This window comes from Callithrix jacchus, chromosome 3 (genome assembly GCF_049354715.1).
Source record: "Callithrix jacchus isolate 240 chromosome 3, calJac240_pri, whole genome shotgun sequence".
NCBI lineage: Eukaryota > Metazoa > Chordata > Mammalia > Primates > Cebidae > Callithrix > Callithrix jacchus.
This window is the reverse complement of record NC_133504.1, coordinates 193,112,548-193,129,682: the sequence shown is the minus strand read 5'-3', so window position 1 is coordinate 193,129,682 and position 17,135 is coordinate 193,112,548. Positions and strand designations below refer to the sequence as shown.

Here is a 17,135-nt window from a genome sequence, read left to right as displayed (position 1 = left end):
GCAGGATGGGCCGGTAGACAGGGCCAGGAGGAGGATCTGGATCTGGGGAGTCCCCCAGAGAGGAGGCATACGCTGGACCTCCCGAAGAGGCTGACAGGAGGCAGAGGCTGGGCCCACGGGGCCTTTGGGAGGCAGAAGCTTGACTTGGAGGAACCCACCTGATGAAGTTTTGTGCCCACGAGGAGGAGACGCCAGGAGGGCAGGAGCTGGGCCTGGAGAGGCTGAATTCAGGACCTAATACTGGGCATCCCATGGCCAGCAGGAGGAGGCAACAGGAGCCGGGCTGGCAGAAGCCGACTTGGGAATGTCTGGGGCCTGGAGATGCCCTGGGAGGGCAGGAGCTGAGCTCAGAGAGACCACTAATGAGGCATGAGCCGGGTGGGCCTGGAGAGCCTGAGTCGGTAGTCTGAGCTTTTGGGCCTACAAAGGCCATCGGGAGCTGTGCAGGAGCCAAGTCCACAGAGGTTGCTGCAAGAAAAATTCGCATGTTGGGCCTGTAGATGCTGCCGAGAGGAGGCGCTGGGCCCAGAGAGGCCGACCTGAAGATGTTCTGGACACGAAGAGGATGCCAGAAGGCCAACGCTGGGCCCGGCAGGGCCCCCTGGGAGGCACTGGCTTGGCCCCAGGGGGCCATGAAGAGGCAGGGGTCTGGGCCCGTGGAAACAGGCTGCCACAAAGGCAGAAGCAGAGTCTGAAGGGTCCTCTGAGAGGCGGAGGCTGGGCCCGAGGGCCTAGCACAGGCAGGAGCCCGGTGTGGGGAGGCTGGGCCCAGAGAGAAACCTTCAGGCCCTAACAGGCCGCCGGGGGACAGGAGCTGGCCCGTGAGAGTCCATCACAAGTGAGCTGGGCTGAGAAAGGCCGGTGCGAGGGAGGACCTGCGCCCAGAGTAGAGGCCAGCGCCAGGCGATAGCTGGCTCCACAGGCGTCTTTCAGAGGCATGAATTGGGCCTCAACTGGCCAGTGTGAAGGAGGCGCTGGGCCTGTGGATGCAGCCGGAATGCAGGCAGGCAGGCAGGCAGGCAGGTAGGCAAGATCTTGGACTGCGGAAGCAGCCAGCAGGCAGCAGCTGGGGCCGGGGAGGCTGCGGGGAGTTCAGAGCATGGCCCTGGGGCCCAGTCCTGCTTTGTCCTCCCGCTGGCCTCGGGAGGCCCAAGCACTGGGTCATGAAGTCTGCCTCAACAGGTCAACCTCCTGCCCTCCTGGCAGCACCGCCCAACGTGGGTGCAATACGCCATCACATGGTTCCCTCCAGAACCAGCTCCCGCGTCCCAGTGGCCCCCTGGGGCCCAGCTTCTGATTCCCATCAGGTGGCCTCTCCAGGAGGCCCATCCTCTGCCTCCCTACTGGCAGCCTCACCAGGCCTGGATCCTCATCCTGGCCACGTCTACAGGCCCAAGTTTTGCCCCCGGCAGCCTGTTTTGGCTTGGCTCCAGTCCAGCTCCCAGCGGCCTTTTGTCTGTTGGTGTGAAGCTTCCTCAGGTGGGGCCTTCTAAGTGTCCCTTCTGTTGAGGCCACCGGGAGGCAAAAGGGAGGCCCGGAAGGCCTTACCTGAGAAAGCCTTGGGCCGACAGACAAAAGCCCACCGGGAGCTGGCCAGGAGCCGAGCCAAAAACTGCTGCTGGGGACCAGGTGTGATAACTCACGCCTGTAATCCCGGCACTTTGGGAGGCCGAGGCGGGTGGATCACGAGCTCATGAGATCGAGACCATCCTGATCAACATGGTGAAACCCCGTCTCACCTAAAAATACAAAAAATTAGCTGGCCATGGTGGTGTGTGCCTGTAATGCCAGATACTCAGGAGGCTGAGGCAGGAGAACTGCCTGAACCCAGGAGGCGGAGGTTGTGGAGAGCTGAGATCGCGCCATTGCACTGCAGCCTGGGCAAGAAGAGCGGAACTCCATTTAAAAAAAAAAAAAAAAAATTAGCTGGGCACGGTGGCGGGTGCCTGTAATCCCGGCTACTCAGGAGGCTGAGGCAGGAGAATTGCCTGAACCCAGGAGGCGGAGGTTGCTGTGAGCCGAGATTGCGCCATTCTACTCCAGCCTGGGTAACAAGAGCAAAATTCTGTCTCAAAAAAAAAAAAAAAAACAAAATATTAACTGGGCATGGTGGTGCCTGCCTGTAATCCCAGCTACTCAGGAGGCTGAGGTAGGAGAATTGCCTGAACCCAAAAGGCGGAGGTTGAGGTGAGATGAAAGCACACCATTGCACTCCCGCCTGGGTAACAAGAGAAAAACTCCGTCTCAAAAAAAAAGAAAAAGAAAAAAAAGGCTGCCGGGGGCAAAATGTGGGCCCGTAGACGTGGCCAGGAGGAGGATCCAGACCTGGAGAGGTCGCCAGTACAGAGGCAAAGGCTAGGTGTCCAGGAGAGGCTGAAGGGAAGCAGGAGCTAAGCCTAGGGGACCTTTGGGAGGCACGAGCTGGCCCTAGAATGGCCCACGTGATGACGTTTGCACCCATGTGGAGGAGACTCCAAGAGGACTGAAGCTGGGCCTGGAGAGGCTGAATTCAGAACCCAATGCTTGAACCTGCAGAGGCCAATAGGAGGAGTCCGGAGCTGAGCCTGGAGAAGCCAACTCTGGGACATCTGGGGCCTCTAGGCACCCTGGGTGGGCAGAAGGTGAGCCCGGAGAGGCCAGCATGAGGCATGAGCCGGGTAGTCCTGGAGAGCCTGAGTCGATGGTCCGAGCTTTTGGGCCTACAAAGGCCGTCGGGAGCTGGGCAGGAGCTGAGTCCACACAGGTTGCTGTGAGGCAAATTCAGAAGTTGGGCCTGTAGACGCTGCCGAGGAGGCGCTGGGCCCCGAGAGGCCGACTGAAGATATTCTGGACACGAAGAGGATGCCAGAAGGCCAACACTGGGCCCGGCAGGGCCCACTGGGAGGCACTGGCTTGGCCCCAGGGGGCCACGGGGAGGTTGGGGTCTGGGCCTGTGGAAACAGGCTGCCACAAAGGCATAAGTGGGGTCTGAAAGGTCCTCTGAGAGGCGGAGGCTGGGCCCGAGGGCCTAGTGCAGGCAGGAGCCCGGTGTGGGGAGGCTGGGCCTGGAGTGGAAGCTTTGGGCCCTGACAGGCCACCGGGGGACAGGAGCTGGCCTGCGAGAGTCCATCACAAGTGAGCTGGGCTGAGAAAGGCCGGTGCGAGGGAGGACCTGCGCCCAGAGTAGAGGCCATCTCCAGGCGATAGCTGGCTCCAGAGACGTCTTTCAGAGGCATGAATCGGGCCTCAACTGGCCAGTGTGAGGGAGGAGCTGGGCCTGTGGATGCAGCCAAGATGCAGGGAGGCAGGCAGGAAAGATGTTGGCCTGCGGAAGCAGCCAGCAGGCAGCAGCTGGGGCTGCGGGGGCAGCGGGGAGTCCAGAGCTCAGCCCTGAGGCCTAGTCCTGCTTTGTCCTCCCACTGGCCTTGGGAGGCCCAAGCACTGGGTCATGAAGTCTGCCTCTGCAGGTCCAGCTCCTGCCCTCCCGGCAGCACCCCCCAATGTGGGCGCAGTACATCATCACGTGGTCCCGTCCAGGGCCAGCTCCTGCATCCCAGTGGCCCCCTGGGGCCCAGCTCCTGATTCCCATCAGGTGGCCTCCAGGAGGCCCAGCCTCTACCTCCCTACTGGTAGCCTCACCAGACCTAAATCCTCATACTGGCCACGTCTACGGGCTCAATTTTGCCCCGGGCAGCCTCTTTCGGCTCAGCTCCTCGCCTGCTCATGGCGGGTTTTCATCTGTCGGCGTGAAGCTTCTTCAGGTGGGGCTTTCGGGCGTCCCTTCTGCCTCCCGGTGTCCTCAACAGAAGGGACACCCAGAAGGCCCCACCTGTGAAATCTTTGGGTTGACAGACAAAAGGCCGCTGGGAGCTGGCCGGGAGCTGAGCCAAAAGATGCTGCTGGGGTCCAGGCGCAGTAACTCACGCCTGTAATCCCGGCACTTTGGGAGGCAGAGGCGGGTGGATCAGGAGATCAGGAGATCGAGACCATCCTGGTCAACATGGTGAAACCCCGTCTCACCTAAAAATACAAAAAATTAGCTGGGCATGGTGGTGTGTGCCTTAATCCCAGGTACTCAGGAGGCTGAGGCAGGAGAATTGCCTGAACCCAGGAGGCGGAGGTTGCAGTGATCCGAGATGGCGACACTGCACTCCAGCCTGGGTAACAAAAGCGAAACTCCGTCTCAAAAAAAAAAAAAAAAAAAATTAGCCGAACACGGTGGCACCTGCCTGTAATCCCAGCTACTCAGGGAACTGAGGCAGGAGAATTGCCTGAACCCAGGAAACAGAGGCTGAGGTGAGCCGAGATTACACCATTGCACTCACGGCTGGGTAACAAGGGCAAAACTGCGTTTCAAAAAAAAAAAAAAAAAAAAAGGCTGCCGGGAGCAAAGCTTGGGCCCGTCGACGTGGCCAGGAGGATCCAGGCCTGGAGAGGCCACCAGTACAGAGGCAGAGGGTAGGCATCCAGAAGAGGCTGATGGGAGGCAGGAGGTAAGCCCAGGGGGCCTTTGGGAGGCACGAGCTGGCCCAAGAAGGGCCCACGTGACGATGTTTTGCACCCATGGGGAGGAGACGCCAGAAGGACTGAAGCTGGGCCTCGAGAGGCTGAATTCAGAACCCAATGCTTGAACCTGCAGAGGCCAATAGGAGGAGTCTGGAGCCGGGCCTGGAGAAGCCAACTCTGGAACATCTGGGGCCTATAGTCACCCTGGGTGGGCAGAAGGTGAGCCCGGAGAGGCCAGCGTGAGGCATGAGCCAGGTAGTGCTGGAGAGCCTGAGTCGATGGTCTGAGCGTTCGGGCATACAAAGGCCGTCAGGAGCTGGGCAGGAGCCGAGTCCACAGAGGTTGCTGTGAGGCAAATTCAGAAGTTGGGCCTGTAGATGCTGCCGAGAGGAGGCGCTGGGCCCCGAGGGGCCTACCTGAAGACATTCTGCAGCTCGAGAGGATGCCACCAGGCAAATGCGGGGTCTAAGAGGGCAGTCTGGAGCACCAGTTTGGCCTGAGGGGGCCACTGGGAGGCCAGGAGCTGGGCCTGTGGAGACAAGCTGCCACAGAGGCAGGAGCTGGTCTGAGCGGAGCCCACGATGAGCCCACGAGCTCATCTGTGGGGGTCCACTGAGAGGCGGATGCTCAACCCGGAGGGGCTTAGCGCTGGCAGGAGCCAGGCCTGGAGAGGCCAGGCCCGGAGAGGAAGCTTTGGGCCTGCACAGGCCGCTGGGATGCAGGAGCTGAACAGAGAGTTTATGAGAGGCAAGCTGGGCTAAGAAAAGCCGGTGCGAGGAAGAAACAAAAAATACAAAAAATTAGCTGGGCATGGTGGTGCATGCCTGTAATCCCAGCTCCTCAGGAGGCTGAGGCAGGAGAATTGCCTGAACTCAGGGGGCGGACGTTGAGGTGAGCCGAGATCACACCATTGTACTCGCGGCTGGGTAACAAGAGCAGAACTGCATTTCAAAAAAAAAAAAAAAAAAAAAGGCTGCCGGGGGCAAAGCTTGGGCCCATAGACATGGCCAGGAGGAGGATCCAGGCTTGGAGAAGCCACCAGTACAGAAGCAGAGGGTAGGCATCCAGAAGAGGCTGATGGGAGGCAGAAGGTAAGCCCAGGGGGCCTTTGGGAGGCACGAGCCGGCCCTAGAAGGGCCCACGTAATGACGTTTTGCACCCATAAAAAGGAGACGCCAGGAGGACTGAAGCTGGCCCTGGAGAGGCTGAATTGAGAACCCAATGCTTGAACCTGCAGAGGCCAATAGGAGGAGTCTGGAGCCGGGCCTGGAGAAGCCAACTCTGGGACATCTGGGGCCTCTAGGCACCCTGGGTGGGCAGAAGGTGAGCCCGGAGAGGCCAGCGTGAGGCATGAGCCAGGTAGTCCTGGAGAGCCTGAGTCGATGGTCTGAGGGTTCGGGCCTACAAAGGCCGTCGGGAGCTGGGCAGGAGCCGAGTCCACAGAGGTTGCTGTGAGGCAAATTCAGAAGTTGGGCCTGTAGACGCTGCCGAGAGGAGGCGCTGGGCCCCGAGAGGCCTACCTGAAGACATTCTGCGGCACGAGAGGACGCCACCAGGCCAATGCTGGGTCTAAGAGGGCAGTCTGGAGCACCTGTTTGGCCCGAGGAGGCCACCAGGAGGCCAGGAGCTGGGCCTGTGGAGACAGGCTGCCACAGAGGCAGGAGCTGGTCTGAGCGGAGCCCACGATGAGGCCACAAGCTGGGTCTCGGGGGTCCACTGAGAGGTGGACGCTCAACCTGGAGGGGTTTAGCGCTGGAAGGAGCCAGGCCTGGAGAGGCCAGGCCCGGAGAGGAAGCTTCGGGCCTGGACAGGCCACTGGGATGCAGGAGCTGAACAGAGAGTTTATGAGAGGCAAGCTGGGCTAAGAAAAGCCGGTGCGAGGAAGGAAAAAAAAAAAACACAAAAAATTAGCTGGGCATGGTGGCGCATGCCTGTAATCCCAGCTACTCAGGAAGTTGAGGCAGGAGTATTGCCTGAACCCAGGAGGCGGACGTTGAGGTGAGCCGAGATCACACCATTGCACTCGTGGCTGGGTAAGAAGAGCAAAACTGCGTTTCAAAAAAATAAAAAAGGCTGCCGGGGGCAAAGTTGGGGCCTGTTGCCTGGGCCCAGACTCAAGGCCAGTACAAGGTGATAGCTAAGTCCAGAGACATCTGCTAGAGGCCAAGTTGGGCCTCAACTGGCCAGTGTGAGGGAGGCGTTGGGTTTGTGGACAAAGTCGGGAGGTAGGCAGGATCTTGGCCTGGGGAAGTGGCCGACAGACAGTGGATGGTGCTGGGGGTGCTGTAGGGAGACCAGAACTGGGCATGGAGAGGCCAATGTCAGGATGTAGCTGGGCCTGTCAAGGCCACCGGGAGGCAGAAGGGACACCCCAAAAGCCCTGAGGAAGCTTCGGGCCGACAGACGAAAGGCCGTCGTGAGCTGGCCAGGAGCTGAGCCAAAAGAGGATGCCAGGGGGCAAAATGTCGGCCGGTAGATACAGCCAGCAGGACGATCCGGGTGTGCGGAGGCCACCAGTAGGAGGCAGAGGCTGGGCCTACAGAGATGAACCTGAGGACCCAATGCTTGGGCCTCCCGAGGCCAGCAGGATGAGGCAGCAGGAGCCGGGCCAGCAGAAGCTGACTCAGGAACGTCTGGGGCCTGGAGATGCCCTGGGAGGGCAGAAGCCGAGCCTGGAGAGGCCAGCGTGAGACATGAGCTGGGTGGGTCTGGAGAGCCTGAGTCGAGGGCCTGAGCTTTCGGGCCTACAAAGGCCGCCAGGAGCTAGGGAGGAACTGAGTCCCCAGACGTTGCTGCGAGGCAAATTCAAACGTTGAGCCCATAGACACGGCCGAGAGCAGGAGCTGGGCCCCGAAAGGCCAACCTGAAGACATTCTGGGCACGGAGAGGATGCCAGCAGGCCAATGCTGGGTGTGGGAGGGCCACCGGGAGGCACCGGCTTGGCCTGATATGGCCACGTGGAGGCTGGGGGCGGGGCCTGTGGATACAGGCTGCCACAGAGGCAGGAGGTGGGCCTGAGCAGAGGCCACGGTGATGCCATGAGCTGGGCCTGGAGGGTCCACTGAAAGGCAGAGGCTGGGCCCGGTATGGGCCTGGCGCAAGCAGGAGCTAAGCCTGGGGAGGCCGGGCCCAAAGAGGAAGCTTTGGGCCTGAACAGGCCGCTGGAAGGCAGGAGCTGGCCTGGGAGAGTCCATGATAGGCGAGCTGGGCTGAGGAAGACCCCTGCGAGGGAGTGCCTGGGCCTAGACTCAAGGCAAGAATGAGGCGAGAGCTGGGTCCGGAGAGGTTTGCCACAGCCATGAGCTGGGCCCCAACAGGCCAGTGTGAGGGGGGCGCTGGGCCTGTGGACGCAGCCAGAATGCAGGCAGGCAGGCAGGCAGGCAGGTAGGAAGGCAGGCAGAATCTTGGCCTGGGGAAGCCACCAGCAGGGAGCAGCTGGTGATGGGGCGGCTGCGGAGAGTCCAGAGCTGGGCCCGCTGGGGCCAATGTCAGGTGGTAACAGGGCCAGTCAAGGCCACCAGGAGGCAGAACGAAGGCCCGAAAAGCCCCACTTGAGAAAGCTTCGGGCCTACAGAAGAAAGGCCGCTGGAAGCTGGTCAGAAGCTGAGCAAAAAGCAGCTGCCGGGAGGCAGGACGTGGTCCAGTAGATGAGGCCAGGAGGAGGATCCGGGCCTGGAAAGGCCACCAGAAGGGAGGCATAGGCTGGACCTCCCGGAGAGGCTGAGGGGAGGCAGAAGCTGGGCCCCAGGGGGCTGTTGGGAGGCAGCAGCTGGCCCTGGAGGCACCCATGTGAGGATATCTTGCACCCATGTGGAGGAGACGCCAGGAGAGCAGGAGCTGGGCCTGGAGAGGCCGACTTCAGGACCCAATGCTCGGGCCTCCTGAGGCCAGCAGGAGCACACAGCAGGAGCAAAACTCCATCTTCAATGACAATAATACTAAAATTATTAAGTATCAATATAAATAATCCTTTTGTTTCTTTGAGAAAGAGTCTCACTCTTTCCCCAAGGCTGGAATGAAGCATATAATCTCGGTTCACTGCAACCTCTGCCCCACCTCCCAGTTCAAAGGATTCTCCTGTGTCAGCCTCTGAAGTAGCTTGGATTACAGGCACCCACCACCATGCCTGGCTAATTTGTGTTGCTGGGTTTTGTTTTTTTTTTTTGAGACGGAGTTTCACTCCTTACCCAGGCTGGAGTGCAATGGTGCGTTCTCGGCTCACTGCAACTGCTGCCTCCTGGGTTCAGGCAATTCTCCGGCCTCAGCCTCCTGAGTAGCTGGGATTACAGGCACGCGCCACCATGCCCAGCTAATTTTTTGTATTTTTAGTAGAGACGGGGTTTCACCTTGTTGACCAGGATGGTCTCGATCTCTTGACCTCGTGATCCACCCACCTTGGCCTCCCAAAGTAATCTTTGTTTTTTAGTAGAGATAAGGTTTTGCCATGTTGGCAAAGCTGGTCTTGAACTCCTGACCTCAGGTAATCCACCAGGCTCATTCTCCCAAAGTGTTGGGAATGCAGGCGTAAGTCACTGCGCCCAGCCCGATTAACATATTTTTTAAAACACTGATTAGTCAGGCAACAACACCGGGCAGGGGTCTCCTCATTCCCAGTGATGAAAACCACACTCCATGGCTCCAGGGTTGCAAGGGCTGCAGAGCCAAAAGGCTCTGACTTGAGATTTCATTACTTTATTTGTATTGCGAGACAAGGTCCTGCTTTGCCACACAGCCTGGAGTGCAGTTGTGCACTTGTAGCCCACTGCAGCCTCAATGTCCTGGGCTCAAGCCATCTTCCTGCCTCAGCTCCCCAGTGCTGATACTACAGTTGAGTGCCACCATACCTGGCTAGTTTGTAATTTTTTTGTAGAGTGTGGAGTCTTGCTATGTTGCCCAAGCTGGCCTCAAACTCCTGACCTCAAGAGATCTGCCCACCTCAGCCTCCTGAGTAGCTGAGACTACGAGTACACAGCACCATGCCTAGCTACATTTATTTTATTAAATTTTGAAAAACATTTTTGTAGAGAGGAGGTCTTGCTATGTTTCCCAGGCTGGTCTTGAACTTCTGCTCTTAAAAGATACTCCCATCTCTGCTTCCCAAAAATCTGGGACTACAGACATGAACCACTGCACTGCACCTGAAGAGATTTCTTTAATCTAGCATCCCATATTTGGTAACACTGGACAAGGCTGTAGAGTTTTCAACACTTAATAATTCAGTAAGAATCAAACTCAACCTTGACCCCTGCCTTCTCTCACACCCCACATCCAGTCTGTCAGGAAATCCTGTTGACTGTCTTCACCATGTACTGAAGATCTCCACCCAGCAACTCACTGGAATCCTCCCCCCTACTTCTCTCTTCTGACCATCTCTCACCACCACCATGACCCTGGTCAGGACCACTATCATCTTCCACCTGGATGTTACCACAGCTTGACCCCCATGCTTCTACCCAAATCTTCCCACAGTCTTTCTCAACTCAGAAGCCAGAGAATGCTTTTACATCAGGAGACAGATCACGTCCTGACAGATCAACTCCTGACAGATCAGGAGACAAATCAGATCAGAATCTTCCCACAGGTCCCATCTCAAAGTAAAAGCCAAAGCCCCAGCAATAACCTCCCAGGGCTTACACAATCTACACCGATCCCCACCCAGCAACTCCATGGCCTCCTCCCCTAATTCTCTCAACCCTCTCCTGCTCCACTGGCCTCCTTCCAGAGCCTCGGACACTTTATTCTGTTGTTTCTGCCCACAATGCTCCTCCTTCAGCACCTCGGCCACCTCCTTCCCCTCTAAGTCTTTGCTCAATTTTCACTTAGGAGGCCACCCCTGACCTTTCTATTTAACACCGCCATCTGTCTCCATTTCCACCGTGTTCATGTTTTTTTTTTTTTTTTCAAAACAAGATCTCACTCTGATCCACCAAGGCTGGAGCAGAGTGGTGCAATCACAGCTCGCTGCAACCTCGAATTCCTAGGCTCAACCGATCCTTCCACCTCAAGACTCCCTAGTAGCTGGAACGACAGGGGCATGCCATCATGCCTGGCTAATTTGTTTTATGTTGAAATGGGGTTTCACTCTTCTTGCTCAAACTGGAGTGCAATGGTGCAATCCCAGCTCACTGCAACCTCCACCTCCCAGGTTCAACTGATTCTTCAGCCTCAGCCTCCAAAGTAGCTGGGATCACAGCTGTGTGCCACCGTGCCTAATTTTCATATTTTTAGTAGAGATGGGGGTTTGTCATGTTGGCCAGGCTGGTCTCAAACTCCTGACCTCAGGTGATCCTTGGCCTCCCAAAATGTTAGGATTACAGGAGTGAGCCACCACACCCGGTCAATTTAATTTTTCGTAGAGACAGGGTCTCACTATGTTGCCCAGGCTGACCTTGGACTCCTGGCCTCAAGTGATCCTCCTGCTAGGATTCCTAAAGTGCTGGGATTACCACCATCAGCTACGATGCTTGGTGTCATGTTTATTTCCTCTTGCTGCTGCCACAAACTACTCTATATTAGTCCCTTGAAACACCACAAATCTACCAACTTACAGTTCTGCGAATCAGAAGCCCAAATTAGGTCTAATAAGGCTAAAGTTAAGGTGTCAGCAGGGCTGCATTCCTTCTCGAGGCTCTAAAGTGTTCCTTTGGCTTTTCCAGCTTCTAGAAGCCACCACCATTCCTTGGATCATGGCCATTAACTCCATCTTTAAAGCCAGAAGTGAAACATCTGCAAATCTCCCTCTCTAACTCTGCTTCCACCACCACATCTCCTGCTCCAATTCTGACTCTTCTAACCTCTTTCTTTTATAAGGATCTTTGTGACTGCTGGGCATGGTGGATCCCACCCATAATCCCAACACTTTGGGAAGTCAAGGCAGGAGGTATATTTAAGGCCTGGAGTTTGAAACTAGCCTGGACAACATAGTGAGATCCCACCTCTACAAAAGCATAACAATAAATATTAGCCAGACATGGTGGTGAGCGCCTGCAGTCCCAGCTACTTGAGAGGCTGACGTGAAATAATGACTTTAGCCCAGGAGTTTGAGATCAGCCTGGGCAACATAACTGAATCTCATCTCTACAAAAATGAGCTGGGCATGGGTGACATGCATGTGTAGTCCCAGCTACTCTGAAGTCTGAGATGGGAAGATCACTTGAGCTCAGGAGGTCAAAGCTATAGTGAGCTATGATCATATCACTGTGCTCCAGCCTACATGACACAGAGAGATTGTCTCAAAAAAAAAAGAAAATAAATATATACTTGTTCTCTGTCCACGGTTCCTGGCACAGAGCTTTGAATGCTTATAAAGACCTCAGTCATAGAGGTTGATAGGAGCAACTTTAGTTTTAATATTTGGTCTTGGCCCCAGCTTTCTAACACAAGAGACTCTAAGAACTTTGGGATCTCCAGCATGCTAAGATTCATTTGGGGATTCTTATCCCCAGTTGAGATGACTGGGTGGCTGCACGCTCCTTGATTTCTTCAGGAGGAAGGCTGATTGCCAGAGAAAGCAACCACATGATTAGAGGCTTAGAACTTTTAGCCTCACCTGCTGAACTCCAGGAGGTGAGAGTGGCTGAAGATTGACTGAATTACCAATGGCCAAAGATTTTATCAATCATGCTTGCATAGTACAGCCTCTGTAAACACCCTGGACAACAGGGTTTGCAGAGCTTCTGGTTGCTGAACAGAGGAGCTGCTGGGAGGGCGGCGTGTTGAACACAGGGCATGGAAGCTCTGTGTACCTCCCACTTACCTTCCCTTGGGCATCCATCTTTCTTTCATTTCTTTCTCCCTTTCCTTCTTTCTTTTTCCTCTTTCTTTCTTTTTAAAAGACAAGTTCTGGCTCTTTTCTCCAGGCTAGAGTGCAGTGGCACAATTTCAGCTCACCATAACCTAAGTTTCCCCAGTCCCCAGCTCAATGCATCCTCACCTCAGCTTTCCTAGTAGCTGGAACTACAGGTGCACACCACCACACCTAGTTATTTATTTTTATTTACTTTTTGAGACAAAATCTTGCTCAGTAGCCCAGGCTGGAGTGCAGTAGCATGATGTCAGCTCACTGCAACCTCTGCATCCTGGGTTCAAGTGATTCTCCTGCCTCAGCCTCCTGAGTAGCTGGGACTACAGGTGCATATCAACACACCCAGCTAATTTTTGTATTTTTTATAGAGAGAGGGTTTCACCATGTTTCCCAGGCTGAACTCAAACTCCTGCGTTTAAGAGATCCTCCCAACTCAACCTCCCGAAGTGCTGGGATCACAGGCATGAGCCACTGCATCCAGCATGCACATCTCTTTCACTGGCTGTTTCTGAGACATTACAGTGAACCAGGAACAGAAAATGAACTGACAGATGTGGTGGCTCACATCTGTAATCCCAGCACTTTAAGTGACTGAGGTGGGAGGATCACTAGGGCCCAGTAATTTGTGGCCAGCCTGGGCAACAAAACAAGATCCCATCGCTACAAAAAAATAAATTAGACAGATGTGGTGGTGCAGGCATGTAGTCTCAGCTACTAGGGAGGGGGGAGGACCACTTGGGCCCAGGCAGTTTAGGCTGCAGTGAGCTATGACTGCAACACTGCACACCAGCCTGGGCAACAAAATGAGACCCTGTCTCTCAGAAAAAAGGAAAATAAACTGTTTTTCTGAGTTCTGTAAGCTGTTCCAGCAAATGATTAAATCAAAGAAGGGGGTCATGAGAACCTCCCTATTTGTAATAGGTTGGTCAAAGGTACAGGAGAAAACCTAATACTTGCCATTGGCATCTAAAGTGGGGGTAGTCTCATGGGACTAAACGCCTAACCTGCAGGGTCTGCGTCAGCTCCAGGTAGTGTCAGAATAACATTGTGGGATACCCAGTTACTATCCAGAACACTGGAGAATTTGGTGTATGAGCTCCATACACACAGTCAGTCAAAATGTGTGACTAGAGAGAAACATGGGCTTTTCTTTCACCTACCTGCCTAACTGCATAGGAGAAGCAATACATGATGCTCATGAAAAGAGCAAGCATTAAAGTCAAAGCAGTCCCTACAGCTGACTCAGCTTAATACCCATGTGAGCTTGGGGAAATCACCTATTATCCCTGTCTTTATCACCTCATTCATAAAATGGGGATAACTGGTACCTGCCTGTGACTTTGTGAGAATTCATGAAATATTATGCTTGATGTTACTGTGATCATCATACCTATTCCAAACTATCTGATAGGGACAGTGATGGATAATAACATCACCAGATTAGAAACTGTAGTGAGGTCTCTCAGGCAAAATTCCATACAAGCAAACTACTGTCTCTCCAGAGCATTCCTGCCACACCTAATTCCCCATTCCCTGAACCAAATGTGCCATCTTAATTGTCCAGGTCTTTACAGTGCTGGTTTCCCTGCCCATTCCCCATCCCTCCACATCCCCCTTAGCTCCCTAGTCTCACACAACTCTTCCTCATCTTTCAAAAGTCAGTTTCACTGTCACCTTATCTAGAAGCTTCTCCCACTCTCCAGAAGAGCTTCCCATTGCACATGATGCATGCACTATTATTTGATCATTTTTGAGTTATTGTCCAAGTCTTTTTGTACCTGAATAACATGATGCCCAGTATCCTCCTGAACTCTGATGTCTTTCATGGTAGATCCAGCTGGAAGTGACAAAAAGACATTCTTTAAAAATAAAAGAAGGAATGAGGCAGACATTTATCCAATCCCATAAAAGTTTTAAAAGATAAGTGAAAAGCTAACAAAATTCAAGAGCTTCTAGGAAAAACATAAGAGGGAAGGTGTTACTGGGAGATATGCTAAAGGGTTAATTTTTATAGTATTTTACTTTTTTGAGAAAGAATCTTGCTCTATCCCCTAGGCTGGACCGCAGTGGTACAATCACAGCTCATTGCAGACTCAACCTGCAGGACTTCAGCTATCTTTCAACCTAATTTTCATTTTATTGAAAAATGCATTCTTACTGTTACCAAAGCTGGAGTGCAGTGGTGTGATCACAGCTTACTGCAGCCTCGACCTCCTAGGCTCAAGTAATCCTCCAGTCTCAGACTCCCCAGTAGCTGGGATTACAGGTGTGGACCGCAATGTCCAGCTCACGTTATCTTTAACTTTTATTAGAGACGAGGCTGGTGGTGATCCTTTTCCCTCAAGCAGTTCTCCCACCTCAGCCTTCCAAAGTGCTGGGATTACAGGTGTGAGCTGCCACAACCAGCTGAGGAGGTTAATTTTTAATGATATAAAGAGCTCAAAGCAAATGGCTAAAAGGAGCCTAAATGGCTATAGAGGCTGACTGGTCAATTGTGATATATCCACATAATAAAACATTAGGCAACCATGAAAAGGATTCAGATAGATCAATAGAAATTGACACAGATGTCCACGAAATATAAAAATGAGAAGTGATATTCAATTAGCCCATATGTATTTGAAGAATATGGCCAATTATATCCTGAGATAAGATTATGGGTCTAAAGCGTAAAGGAAATTTTCACTTCTTCATTTAAAAGTCTTTACTATTTTTATAATTTAATAAAAGATTAAATATATAGATCATCTAATTAGTAAAAAACAAGTTAACTCTATAAATTAACAGAAAAGACATGGATAGCCCAGCCTTGGTGGCTGACGCTTATAATAGCAGCACTTTGGGAGGGGCAGTGGGAGAATTGCTTGAGGCCAGGAATTCCAGACAAGACTGGGAAACATGGCAAGACCTCATCTCTATTAAAAATCAATTAAATTAGCCAGACATGGTGGTATGTGCCTATAGTCCCAGTTACTGAGCTGGAAGGATCACCTGAGCCCAGGAGGTCAATGCTGCAGTGACTCGAGACTGTACCACCATACTCAAGCCTAAGCTACAGAGTGAGACTTGGTCTCCCAACAAAGGAGAGGGAGCAAAAAAGAAAGCAAGCTGGGCACGGTAGCTCACACCTGTAATCCCAGCATTTTGGGAGGCTGAGTCAGTTGGATCACTTGAGGTACGGAGTTCAAGACCAGCCTGACAAACACGGAGAAACCCTGTCTCTACTGAAAATACTTAGCCAGGTATGGTGGCACATGCCTGTAATTCCAGCTATTCTGCAGACTGAGACGAGAGGATGGCTTGAATCCAAGAGAAGGAGGATGCAGTCAGCAGAGATTGTGCCGTTGCACTCCAGCCTAGGCAACAAGAGTGAAACTTTATCTGAAAAAGAAAGAAAGAAAAAGAAAGCTAATAAACTAAGATAAGAAAATATATATTAAAATGTAACAAAATTTTTGAGGTCTTTTATTAAAAATAATCAAACAAAACATAACTTGTTATTGTACCCTGTGCCAGCAAAGGTGCAGTGAAATGGGCATTTTCTTTTACTATTAGTGATGTTTAAATTGTATACAAGCCTTCCACCAGGGTAAAGCTTGGAAACTTTTAAAAAAGAATACAGTGACTCACTCTACTGCCTCCTCCAACTCCTGGCCTCAAGCAATCCTCCCACCTCAGCCTCCCAAAGTGTTGGAATTATAGGCCGACAGCCACCATGCCTGAAAGCTCGGCAGTTTACATCAAGTGTAACAAGAATGCTAATGTCCTGTGACTCACAGTAATCTCATTTCTGGAAATATCATCTTCGGATACAATTCAACCTAAACAAAAGGTCATACGCACAAACACAGTGAAAATCTAGGAGTAATATTTTTCTGTTTAAAAACATAGGGAACACTTCACAAATTTGCACGTCATTCTTGCACAGAGGCCACGCCAATCTCTCTATTGTTCCAACTTTAGTATATGTGCTACTGAAGCAAGCATGAGTAATTTAAGATAGAGTGGTTAAGCAAAATAAGGAAGAGTTATGGGGAATTTAGAAATCTATGGTATTTATAGGCACCTAGTAACAGCTCAGTAAATATTAGCTGCTACTTTTATTATCCTTATGGTAATTCCACTCAATTAAAAATTGTCATTAAAAATTTACCACTGTCATGGAACATCATGTATTTAACAGTATAATTGTAAAAACAGATAGAGGCTGGGTGCGGTGGCTCACACTTGTAATCCCAGCACTTTGGGAGGCCAGGGCAGGTGGATCACCTGAGGTCAGGGGTTCAAGACTACCCTGACCAACGTGGAGAAACCCCATCTCTACTTAAGAATACAAAATTAGTCAGGTGCGGTGGTGCCTGTAATCCTACCTACTCAGGAAGCTGAGGCAGGTGAATCACTTGAACCTAGGAGGTGGAGGCTGTGGTGAGCTGAGAGTGCACCATTGCTCTCCAGCCTGGGAGAAAAAGAGGAAAACTCCATCTCGAAAAAAAAAAAAAAAAAGCCCCAGCACAGAGACTCACAGCTGTAATCCCAGCACTTTGGGAGGTTGAGGCCAGGCAGATCACCTGCAGTCAGGAGTTCAAGACCATTCTGGCCAACATGGTGAAACCCTGTCTCTACAGAAATACAAAAATTAGCTGGGCATGATGGCAGGTACTTGTAATCTTAGCCCACTCTTAACCCTGGGAGGTGGAGGTTGCAGTGAGCTGAGATTGTGCCATTGCACTCCAGCCTAGGAAACAGAGCAAGACTGTCTCAAAAACAAAACAAAACATACAATTTGTCCCTTGGTATATGGGGGGATTGGGTCCAGCTCCCCAATATCTGTGTATACCAAAATCCA

General features: G+C 52.6%; 1 protein-coding gene and 1 pseudogene across 5 annotated transcripts in view; both read right to left on the bottom strand.

Moving 5' to 3' along the window:
- Window positions 1-17,135, bottom strand: part of LOC118152377 (uncharacterized) — a 31,044-nt gene that overhangs the window by 1,353 nt on the left and 12,556 nt on the right. For 4 of the 5 annotated variants that reach the window (XR_013533272.1, XR_013533274.1, XR_013533275.1 and 1 more), the window contains 3 exons: window positions 15,548-15,670; window positions 14,068-14,126; window positions 159-8,406 (listed from right to left, as the gene is read on the bottom strand). Coding sequence is in view for 1 of the 5 variants with exons in the window: in XM_078367772.1 (XP_078223898.1) it covers window positions 4,593-5,027; window positions 14,068-14,126; window positions 15,548-15,645 (592 nt within the window). In the remaining 4 variants the exon portion in view is untranslated. The remainder of the gene's footprint in view (window positions 1-158; window positions 8,407-14,067; window positions 14,127-15,547; window positions 15,671-17,135) is intronic. The other variant, XM_078367772.1, reaches the window with a different exon arrangement.
- Window positions 16,173-16,272, bottom strand: LOC118152546 (U6 spliceosomal RNA; annotated as a pseudogene).